The following is a 12,770-nucleotide window of genomic DNA, read 5'->3' as shown; positions in this document are numbered from 1 at the left end:
AGGTGGAACCTTCCCCTTGGAGGAAGTCCCTTGAACTCTAGCAGGTATCCCTTGGAGACTATCTCTAGTGCCCAGGGATCCGGAACATCTCTTGTCCAAGCCTGAGCGAAGAGAGATAGTTTGTCCCCTACCAGATCCGGTCCCGGATCGGGGCTACCCCTTCATGCTGTCTTGGTAGCAGCAGCAGGTTTCTTGGTCTGTTTACCCTTGTTCCAGCCTTGCATGGGCTTCCAAGCGGGTTTGGGCTGGGCCGCGTTACCTTCTTGTCTAGCGGCAGTGGAGTTATTAGCCGGTCCGTTCCTGAAATTGCGAAAGGAACGAAAATTAGACTTGTTCTTAGCCTTAGAACAATAATTTCCTTCAATTCCGGCCCAAAAAGGGTAACTTAGTCTTGGACGACACATCTGCCGACCAGGATTTCAGCCAAAGCGCCCTCCGCGCTACTATAGCAAAACCTGAGTTTTTCGCCGCCAATTTCGTTATTTGAAAGGCGGCATCCAATATAAAGGAATTAGCTAATTTTAATGCGTGAATTCTGTCCATGACTTCTTATAGGAAGTCTCTTTCTGGAGCGACCTTTCTAGTTCCTCGAACCAAAAGGACGCCGCTGAAGTGACAGTAATAACACACGTAGCTGGTTGAAGGATGAACCCTTGCTGAACAAAAATCTTTTTAAGCAATCCTTCCAATTTTATATCTATAGGATCTTTGAAAGCGCAGCTGTCCTCTATAGGAATAGTGGTGCGCTTCGCTAGTGTTGAAACAGCTCCCTCAACCTTCGGGACCGTCTGCCATGCGTCCCTTCTAGGGTCTACTATGGGAAACATTTTCTTAAATATAGGAGGTGGGGCAAAGGGTACACCTGGCTTCTCCCACTCCTTTTCCACTATGTTCACTACCCTTTTGGGTATTGGAAAAGCGTCGTCGTGCACTGGGACCTCTAAAAATTTGTCCAATTTGCACAACTTCTCTGGTACTACCATAGAATCACAGTCATCCAGAGTTGCTAATACCTCCTTTAGCAAAGCGCGGAGATGTTCTAGCTTAAACTTAAATGCTACTATATCAGGTTCTGCCTGTTGAGAAATATTTCCTGAGTCTGAAATTTCACCCTCAGACAGCCCTTCCCTCACAGCCAATTCCGATTGATGTGAGGGTAAAATAGATAAAGCATTGTCAGCGTCTGATTGTTCATCCCTTTTATCTGTATTTAAAGCTGAACAATCACGCTTTCTCTGAAATGCTGGCAGTTTGGATACAAGATTTGCTATAGAATTATCCACTACTGCTGTTAATTGTTGCATAGAAATAAGCACTGGCGCGCTAGGTGTCGCCTGCGCGGGCAAAGCTGGTGTAGACACAGAAGGAGAGGATGTAGAACTATCCCCACTACCTTCATTAGATAAATCATCTTGGGCAACATTATGAAATGTAACAGAGCTGTCCTCATTTTGTTTGGACGCTATGGCACAATTATCACAAACACTCGAAGGGGGAACCACATTTGTCTCTACACACACAGAACATAGGTTATCTGATGGCACAGACATGTTAAACAGATTTAGGCAGGTAAACAATGCAATAAAAACGATTTTAAACAAAAACGTTACTGTCTCTTTAAATAATAAAATGACACACTTTATTTCTGAATGTTCAAAAAACTATGAAGGCAATATCCGATTTTTCTGAAATTTGGACCCCAGTGTCTTAATGCTTAGAAAGTATTGCACAGCAAATATGGAGACTCTAGCTCTTAAAACAAGCAAACCGGAGCTAATTGTTGGATTTAACCGTTTTTATACACCACAATCCCTGCTTACAGCATTGCTGCAGCTTTTACCTTTCTTAGGGGTCAATCATCCACAGAAATAAGCCTTCTGGAGTCACTTTCTGAGCCACAGGACCCTCTCACATGGAACTGCATGCACTGCCTTGAAATTAACTGAAGTGCCAAAATGAGGCCTCCTCCCTCAGTACACTAGAGTGAAGGGGCCTTCCTGACTAGATTTAGGTGTCTAAAGCAAGCCAGATCAATAAAAAACGTTCCCAAGTGTATGTGAGCTTATAAAATATTTCAAATGGTATAATATTGTAATAAAAACCAATCGATTTAGCCCCTAACAGTGTCTACCAGCATAAAAATCAAAAAGGGGAAGCCTGTTATCTTTTTTGCTGAGGTGAAAGAAAAATGGCTTACCGTTTTCCCTGAGGGGAAAAATGACTGTCATCTAGCATTAGCCTGTGTTGTTAGAAGGAGACTAGTCATACCTGAAGCAGATAAGTCTGCAAACTGTTACCCCCAACTGAAGTTCTCTGGTTTCAACAGTCCTGCGTGGTAACAGAAATGGATTTTAGTTACTTGTGCTAAAATCATAGCCCTCTTAAACAGAAATCTTCATCACTTTTCTGTTGTAGAGTAAATAGTACAAGCCAGCACTATTTTAAAATAACAAACTCTTGATAGAAGAATAAAAACTACAACTAAACACCACAAACTCCTCACCATCCCCGTGGAGATGCTACTTGTTCACAGCGGCAAGGAGAATGACTGGGGGGCGGAGCCAGAGGGGGAGCTATATGGACAGCTCTTGCTGTGTGCTCTCCTTGCCTTTCCCTGTGGGGGAGAATATTTCCCACAAGTAATGGATGACGCCGTGGACCGGACACACCAATGTTGGAGAAATGATGCGTTATGGTCCATAACGCTGCTATTTGAGTTATAACGCTCAACTCCTAATCTAGCTGTTAGTTAAAAGCGATTGGGTTTGCGAGTGAGTATGGGTGTTAACGCAGTCGCAATATTCTAAGTTCTACTTTTTGCACAAGTCGGGTTAGCGCTTGTGTGCAAACTTCTTGCTTTCAACTTGTAATACAAGCGCAACCCAACGCCTCAAAAAGCCTCAGTTTAGCAAAGTTAACGCGCGAGCGGGAGCACTAATTTGCACTCCACTCGTAATCTAGTCTATAATATGTAGCCAATGGGGACCACGGGCCTGATTCTCTAAAGCTGTCTAGTCTGCGAGATTCTATAAGACAGCTCATCAGTATTAAGAGACCTCTAAGGGATTATCTTTAATGCAATATTTACCTTGGGAACTGTATATATCATTAAGGGAAATTCACTAATATTATTTATGTGAAGGAGAGACATTTACAATATTGTGCTGAGTAAAATAAGCTGATGATTTATATCTATGTAGGCGAGTTTCTGAGAATTGGGCCCCATGTCACACAAGCCCCATGCCAAATGGGCACTGACTACTATGGCACACAGACACTGACCAACATGTAGACAAAGTTACTGATCAACAAAGAAGCTTGGGACATAGATAGTGCAAAACTTAGTGCACAGCCACTAATAAGCACAGCAAAATGATCACCAGCACAACGTAATGACAAGACAGGTGACATAATAGCAGACACAGTGCCATAAATCTTGATTTGTCTAACCCATTACATGATGGCATTAGATCATATTGTTTCCAATTACTTATTTAGATTTTTTTCACACTTGAAAACATTCAGAAACATTAATTACTACTAAAAGCCACAATGTTTAATGATGCTTTCCATTGGCAATTAGGAATATGGCTCAAGAAAACACTAATAGCCCCATTACTCTGACATGTCTATTAATCTAGAATGGTCACAGTTACTACCCCAAGCAAACATTCACATTCTATTTCTAAAAGCGAGGCAGCCATATCTCTTTTTGTCTGTTTGGCAGCTTAATACACGTCATATTTAAATTAATATAAGATCTAGACAGAAAGGAGCCAAAGCAGGAAAAGGTTCTATTTATATACAATAGGGGTCAACAACTTTGTTTAAAGTTTAGGATCTAGACATTCTTTTATGGGTCAGACAGTGGTATCCAGGGGTAAAATTCCAGGAGCCAATGGCTATATGGCTACTGGGTTTGTCGAGCCCTGATAAACAATAGATTTAAACATATTTGGATAAAGTAGCGCAAAGATTTTTGCTTCTTTCATTTTAACAGTACCTACTCTACCCACATTCTGGTGTTCCATTGTACTCTCTCACCCTGATATCACTTCCCCTTGAAAGTTTTACCCTGTTCCACTGCACTTTCTTCTGTATTATTACTACTTTACTCTCCAACACTAGCCTATGTAAGCCTTGCAGATGGACATACACAGTTACCGTAACATGTGCTTGTGACTGACAAAACAAGAGAGATGTGCTGTGCTTCTACCTTATGAGACACCCCTGGCTGTCTCTTTACTTGGTAGATTAATTAACAACCTTTCCATACACTCCAGTTCCTACAACATTCTATTCACAAAAGCTGAATCTGCCAATGAAATGATCCACCTCCTGTGCTATATAACCATTGCATGGGGCGATTGCTACCTTTGTGCCACATAGTGTGGGACACATAAGTAAAAAACTGTCTCCATGGTGTGACCCACTCAAGGCAGACCTAGAACAACTGACTAGTCCTCCACCTAAAAATGACACGTGTAATTCCTGTTCTATACAAACTCACTGGTTCTAATGATCAGCATCAATCCCTTGATCTATGATCTGTTGAGAAAGACTGTTATTTGGTTACTTTTCATTTTGCATTGTTTGCTGTAATATATACAGACTGTACATCAAACATTAGATTGAAATCATCGGGGTCAAAATATAGTTAGCTCAATTTGCTGGAGAACTGTACTTACATTTAAATAGACACACTTAAAGCATATGACAGTAATTCCCTCTGTATCAAATGTTACATTGTTAGTTTAGGAAGGACAGTACAGTGCTATACAAAACATTGTTAAAACGGTCACCCCTGTAACATTTTTACATGGTACTGGCTCAGAACTATAACATTTTCTTGATTTGGTTCCAAACACATTTACTGCCCTACTTTGTTTTGAAAGTCAGATGTGTGTTAAGTCCATTGGCTGCCAGTGATAGCCGTATTGCATAGCAACATGATGTGTTGGCAGTCAAGGGGTTAAAAGTGTGAGCAACCCAGCATCCACGTGCAATTATTTAGTGCTTATTCTGATAAACTGTGCCCCAGGGAATAGGACAAAGTTCATTGTACTAACTAGCTGTGAAGTGCTACAAGTGCAGAATATCAACTGCTTTATAAGAAGAGAGCATGTCAGTGATAGTCTTACTTGCTTGGAAGCCAGGATCTCGCGCACTTCTTTCTTGAAATCAATAAAACGATCGTGATAGATGGCCAGAAACCACGGCTCCATGAAGTAGCTGTTTTCAAAAGGAAAATAAATTGAGTTATCCAGTGAACCTCTCATTAACGACTAATAAAGTATTTACCTGATTTCTTCTTCTCCCTTTTTTTTCCCTTTCATAATTTACAGCTCAGAGCCCATCAGGATCGTTTGTTCATAAAATGCCTCCCTGTAACAGCATGGTCAATCAATTTTTTTAATGGATGTTCCTGATGTACAGCCAGACTCAGTAATTACATTTAAAGTGGCTTAATTCAGAGCTGTGGCAAGACCCAGTGAAGAATCCTGATTTTATCAGAATTTAAAAGCCTGAAGACTTGTAAGGGACCATGTCTATATTATCTGGCCTCATTTGAGAAAAGCAGATTGCAGGATTAACTGAACTGCTGCATAAACAAATTAAATTTGTGTAGACAATGACACAAATGTTGTTCAGCATTAAGGTCTTGGGATTAATACATGACAGAGAAGCAGGCCACCATAAAGTTACAATATGGTCTTCAGATCTGCGCCCTCATTCTTAACTCTTGTTTTTGTGTTTATTAGGACACCATATTATAAATATTATAATCAGCGAATAAACATGTATAGCACAAAAGTTCTAGCCACATAACAACAATTGCTGCCTGTGTGTCATGTAAACATTTATTTGACTGCGCTCTGTCACAAATTCATACTTGTAAATCAGATATTATGCACAATCATACACACTCATTTTATTCCGTGTTCTGCTCCGTCTAATATAGACAATATTTATACACAGATAACTCAGAAGTCTTAATAAAGGACTGATCTATATTTATACTCGGACATTCTGCTACTATTTATGATTTCTGTAAATATTTAACAATTTGGCATCTGGCTAAAGGAGCACTAAATACAACAGAATTGCATAATCAACATATGCATAATAAAAAGACAATGCAAAAGCACTTTTCAAATGATTAGATTTTTTCTGACAAATTTTAAAGTTAATTCTATTTTTCATCCCCTTGCTATCAGCCAATCACACCACAAATATTACGAATTATACCATTTTTAGGACTCGTATGAACACTACTTCTAAGTTCATATATTTCATATGCTATTTTTAGCTGGACTATTATTTAATTTATTTTATTTTTTAACATTATTATTTATTGTTTATTATTTTTTAATTTTCTTTTATCATTGTATCTTTTATTAGTGTATTTTTTCTTTTTGTCACAACATTTTATCCTCACATACCTCAACAGTATATTGGACATATAGGCGCTGTATCCACCTTTTAATATATATATATATATATATACTGTATATACACACACACTGTGAATTCTTGCACATGCTCAGTAGGAACTGGTGCCTCATAATGTGTGACTATAAAAAGAATCTGCATAGTTTAATAATAGAAGTGAACTGTAAAGTTATTTAAATTTGCATGCTCTATCTGAATCACAAAAAATAAATTTTGACTTTAGTGTTCCTTTAACTGACGCTAATGTAAAGTATAAGTGTTCACAATTCCAAACACACCATATAAATTGTTGTTACTAGTATATCCTTTGTGATATAAATATAGTTTAAACATGTAAATATGAAAGCTCATATGCACAGTCAGGGTGCAACTAGACCTCACTGGGACCCTGGACAAAGGCAATGCCAACAACATCCTTTCTGGCTTTTTCAATCAGCAGAAGCTGAGCCGGCAGCTGCATAGGAGCAATAGGAGTTTTCGTTCCACCTTAGTAACTTTATGCTGGAAGCTATGTTCTTCCTATACAAATATGGTGACAGTTGTTTTTCCGTACAGCAACAATGTGCCACCATGTTTGTAAAGGCAAAAGCCAACAATTTCCTTACATATATATTATTGATCTGCAGTCAGCAGGTGTTAGGAAGTTTTCCACCAATGTCCTACTCACTTCTTTGTCACTATTATCTAACATCATCATAATATTTTTATTGTACAATCTCTAGTTCCGAACCTTCCCTTTCTTATGCTAGACTCAGAGATCTAAAAAAAGCATTAGTCTTAAAGGGATAGGATTCAGGAAAGTTAAAATTAAGCTGGCATGATTCAGATAGAGCATGTCATTTTAAGATACTTAAATTCACTTCTATTTTTAAATGTGCTCTGATCTCTTGGTATCCCTTGTTGAAAAAGAATACACACATATCCCCCACTAGTGGGAGCTAGTTGCTGATTGGTGCCTGTACACAATTGTCTCTTGTGGTTGGCTAGTTGCTGATTGGTGCCTGTACACAATTGTCTCTTGTGATTGGCTAACTAGATGTGTTCATCTTGCTGGCAGTAGTGCAATGCTGTTCCTTCAGCAAAGGATAAGAATAGAATGAAACACATTTGATAATAGAAGTAAATTGGAAAGTTGTTTAAAATTGTATATTCTATCCAAATCATGAAATAAAATTTGTGGGTTTCCTGTCCCTTTAACCAATAATCTATTTTGTTGTGAATTGTGATTTCTCAAATCCCTAAGAAATTTTGCAGAAAAACATCTAATACTGGTTTATACTATTTGTTTATTTTAAAGAAACCAAATATTGTTTAATTGTTCATGTTCTAAAACTGTGTTAAAAAGTGAATAAAATTACAGCTCTAACACCTCACACTTATTAAAACTGTTAACTTTAAATGGCTAAAACACTAAATAACATGTTTAAACATTCATTTGAGCAATATTTCTCTATTAAATCAAAATGTGTTTATGTTTATTACTATATGAACTATCATGTGCAACCCCCCCAAAAAAAACATTAACATTAATAAAAAAAAAATAAAAAAAAAATAAAACACTCACAAACCAAGTGCTGTAGAAATTGTTAAACTGGTTTTCTGATGTATTGGAATACAGTTGAATTTTCCCTGTATAGGGTATGTGATCATACCACAAATGCATTTGAGAAGCTAGCGATAAGTTGGTTATCGCAAGGTTTCAAATGGATTAGACTGGAGTAGAATTTGAAAACTTCTTTGAAAGAAAACAGGTATTTTGTTAAATTATTAAAGGTTCCGATAAAGGAAGACTACAACTGTGTAACTGTCTTCCTGTGTGAATCCCCCAAGACTCAGAAATCTGCAACATTTTCTGAACTTTGCATATCTAATACTAAACACCATGTTAAAAGCTCTACCATTTTAGTGAAATATAATTTTATGAAACTAATATTTAGCTTCTGTATATAGAATTGCTACATCTTCTAAAATCCCATAATTTTAAGATGTTAAATAGATTTAACAAACTATAACAAATCAATATTATACTTTTAATATGTAATGAAATCTCAATTACAATATATTTAAATTTTTTACAATGAGACTTTGCAACTTTTATTATATTTTTAAGTATTACAAATAATAATTCATAACGTTTTAAAACTGAAATATTAACACTCAGTTTTAATCATTAATATAATTATTTGTGTTTCAAATGGTCCTAGAACATCTAATTCAAAATATTTTGAAACAAAAAAATCATCATATTTATATAAATATGTATTTATGAATAAACAGACCATAGTCTTCTCTGTGAAGAACATTGGAATGTGAAATATTTATCTTCTCATATCAGATTAACGCCCTTCAGAACATAAATTAGGGTTTGCGCGCAAGTAGGGTGTTTTTTCCTATTTTTTTGCTCCATTTACTTCTATGGGAAATAGGTTATCGAGGGAGGGCGTGCACAATATTCTAATTACTCTAGAAGTAACTGTTTGCATGCGTCGAGTTAGCACGAGCGCAATAACTTTTTACTTTCAACTTATAATACAAGCGTAACCCGGCGCACGCAAAAAGTTTACTTCTAGTGCAATTAGCGCTCTACCGCAAGCACTAAATAGCGTTCCACTTGTAATCTGGCCCTAATCTGTTTGTTGGAATGGGGTAAAGGGATAAAGTATATGGCAACGTGGGTGGAAAGGTTAAGGTTAATATGAATTAAATCTAATATGTACAATTAAACTAACATGGCAAATGTATAGCAAATAAATAAAACAAAATCTCCATTATCTGAGTATAAGTATTGCACTATAGCAGCTTTACAAATCTGCGTTATCCAAAAGGAATAATTTCAGTCCAGCCCTGAGCTGAAATCCATTACCTGGGTGACATTAAAGGAATATAAAAATGCAATGTATTAAGAGTATTATATTACTGCACTATTGTTTACATATTACTAACAGCTAGATTACAAGTGTAGCCGCAGCGGTAAATAGCGCTCATGTTTGTGCAAGAAGTACGATTTTTGTGTGCGTCAGATACTGCGTGTATTTCAAGTTGAAAGAAAAAAGTTTTCGCTCGTGCACTAACCCGACACATACAAAAAGCTAGTAATCTAGCACTAAGAGAGATAAATTACTCCTCATCTGAATGAGGAATGTTGTAATGGGTCATTATTTATTATAGATAAAGAGGATTGAAATTATGTAATACATTAGTTATACTCAGTATCTAGCACCAGATATCGATATTAGCCATAGCAGCATCTTACTCCTTGGGCCCCATTACATATACAGTGTCGCCCGCAAAAGCCGGCGATGCCGGTTTTTGCGCTGTTTTGGTATCACATATACGGCGTAGCATACAAGTTACGCTCGTATATTTCACCCGTCGCTCGCAATTTTTACTTCCATAGGCTAACATGGGACCGCGTCGTAAATCGGTATCCAATATCCAGCGCAAGGCCTTACGTGGTGAAAATGGAGAAATCTTACTCCATTTTTACCTCTCCATAAAAGGCAGCCGTAACAGGCCTTGTGCTGAGTATGGGAGCACCGTAACTCCATAAAATGCCTGCAAAAATAAACTAACACCTAAAGCATGCGCAATGTCTATCTACCTGTCAACCGCAATAACTAATAAACTCTATTAACCCCTAAACCACCATAGCCCACAACGCAAGTAATAACTAAATTATTAACCCCTAAACCACCATAGCCCACACCCGCAATTAACCTATTGCCTATTAAATGTATTAACCCCTAATTTGCCGCCGCCACTATAATAAAGTTATTAACCCCTAAACCACACCCCCCTAACTTAAATATTATTTAAATAAATCTAAATAATATTACTATTATTAACTAACGCCTAGATTTAGAGTTCTGCGGTAGCCGTCAAAAGCAGCGTTAAGGGATCCTAACGCTGCTTTTTACCGCCCGCTGGTATGTAGAGTCAGCCAGGAAAGGGTCTAACGCTCACTTTCCAGCCGCGACTTTTCCATACCGCAGATCCCCTTACGCCAATCGCGTATCCTATCTTTTCAATGGGATCTTCCTAACGCCGGTATTTAGAGTCTTGGCTGAAGTGAGCATTAGAGCCTCTACCGACAAGACTCCAGCCGCAGAAAAAAGTCAGTAGTTAAGAGCTTTATGGGCTAATGCCGGTTTATAAAGCTCTTAACTACTGTGCTCTAAAGTACACTAACACCCATAAACTACCTATGTACCCCTAAACCGAGGTCCCCCCACATCGCCGCCACTATAATAAATATTTTTAACCCCTAATCTGCCGACCGCACATCGCCGCAACCTACATTATCCCTATGAACCCCTAATCTGCTGCCCCTAACATCGCTGACACCTACATAATATTTATTAACCCCTAATCTGCCCTCCCCCAACGTTGCCGCTACCTTACCTACACTTATTAACCCCTAATCTGCCGACCGGACATCTTCTATCTTCATCCATCCGGAGCGGAGCCATCTTCTTCCAGCCGACGCGGATCCATCCTTCTTCCACGACGCCTACTCGCCGAATGAAGGTTCCTTTAAATGACGTCATCCAAGATGGCGTCCCTCGAATTCCGATTGGCTGATAGGATTCTATCAGCCAATCGGAATTAAGGTAGGAAAAATCTGATTGGCTGATTGAATCAGCCAATCAGATTCAAGTTCAATCGGATTGGCTGATCCAATCAGCCAATCAGATTGAGCTTGCATTCTATTGGCTGTTCCGATCAGTCAATAGAATGCAAGCTCAATCTGATTGGCTGATTGGATCAGCCAATCCGATTGAACTTGAATCTGATTGGCTGATTCAATCAGCCAATCAGATTTTTCCTACCTTAATTCCAATTGGCTGATAGAATCCTATCAGCCAATCGGAATTCGAGGGACGCCATCTTGGATGACGTCATTTAAAGGAACCTTCATTCGGCGAGTAGGCATCGTGGAAGAAGGATGGATCCGCGTCGTCTGGAAGAAGATGGCTCCGCTCCAGATGGATGTCGATAGAAGATGCCGCTTGGATGAAGATGTCTACCGGTCCGGATGTCCTCTTCTGCCCGGATAGGATGAAGACTTCTGCTGCTCCGGATGTCTTCTTTTGGTCCATCGGTGCCCGGCTGGGTGAAGACGACTCAAGGTAGGGAGATCTTCAGGGGGGTAGTGTTAGGTTTATTTAAGGGGGGTTTGGGTTAGAGTAGGGGTATGTGGGTGGTGGGTTGTAATGTTGGGGGTGGTATTGTGTTTGTTTTTACAGGCAAAAGAGCTGATTTCTTTGGGGCATGCCCCGCAAAAAGCCCCTGTAAGGGCTGGTAAGGTAATAGAGCTGTTAACTTTTTTAATTTAGATTAGGGTAGGGAATTTTTTTTATTTTGGAGGGCTTTGTTATTTTATTAGGGGGCTAAGAGTAGGTGTAATTAGCTTAAAATTCTTGTAATCTTTTTTTATTTTTTGTAATTTAGTGTTTGTTTTTTTGTAATTTAGTTTAGTTTATTTAATTGTAGGTAATTGTAGTTAATTGATTTAATTAATTTATTAATAGTGTAGTGTTAGGTTTAATTGTAACTTAGGTTAGGATTTATTTTACAGGTAATTTTGTAATTATTTTAACTAGGTAGCTATTAAATAGTAAATAACTATTTAATAGCTATTGTAGCTAGTTAAAATAAATACAAAGTTGCCTGTAAAATAAATATAAATCCTAAAATAGCTACAATATAATTATTCGTTATATTGTAGCTATATTAGGGTTTATTTTACAGGTAAGTATTTAGCTTTAAATAGGAAGACTTTAGTTAATAAGACTTAATTTATTTCGTTAGATTAAAATGATATTTAACTTAGGGGGGTGTTAGGGTTAGGATTAGACTTAGCTTTAGGGGTTAATACATTTATTAGAGTATCAGCGAGGTCCGGTCGGCAGATTAGGGGTTAATAAGTGTAGGTAAGGTAGCAGCGATGTTGGGGGGGGGCAGATTAGGGGTTAATAAATATAATATAGCTGTCGGCAATGTTAGGGACAGCAGATTAGGGGTACATAGGTATAATGTAGGTTGCGGCGGTGTACGGAGCGGCAAATTAGGGGTTAATAATATAATGCAGGTGTCAGCGATAGCGGGGACGGCAGATTAGGGGTTAATAAGTGTAAGGTTAGGGGTGTTTAGACTGCAGTTCATGTTAGGGTGTTAGGTGCAGACTTAGAAACTGTTTCCCCATAAGAAACAATGGGGCTGCGTTAGGAGCTTAACGCTGCTTTTTGGCAGGTGTTAGGTTTTTTTAAGCCCAAACTGCCCCATTGTTTCCTATGGGGGAATCGTGCACGAGCACG

General features: G+C 38.3%; 1 protein-coding gene across 1 annotated transcript in view; it reads right to left on the bottom strand.

The window, feature by feature from the left end:
• Positions 1-12,770, bottom strand: part of CFAP61 (cilia and flagella associated protein 61) — an 854,500-nt gene that overhangs the window by 43,886 nt on the left and 797,844 nt on the right. The window contains exon 25 of the mRNA XM_053712009.1: positions 5,142-5,232. Coding sequence (XP_053567984.1) covers positions 5,142-5,232 — 91 coding nt within the window. The remainder of the gene's footprint in view (positions 1-5,141; positions 5,233-12,770) is intronic.

The sequence above is a fragment of the Bombina bombina genome, chromosome 4 (assembly GCF_027579735.1).
Source record: "Bombina bombina isolate aBomBom1 chromosome 4, aBomBom1.pri, whole genome shotgun sequence".
In the NCBI taxonomy this organism is placed as follows: Eukaryota; Metazoa; Chordata; class Amphibia; order Anura; family Bombinatoridae; genus Bombina; species Bombina bombina.
The sequence above is the reverse complement of the archived record's forward strand: the minus strand, read 5'-3'. Positions and strand labels throughout refer to the sequence as shown.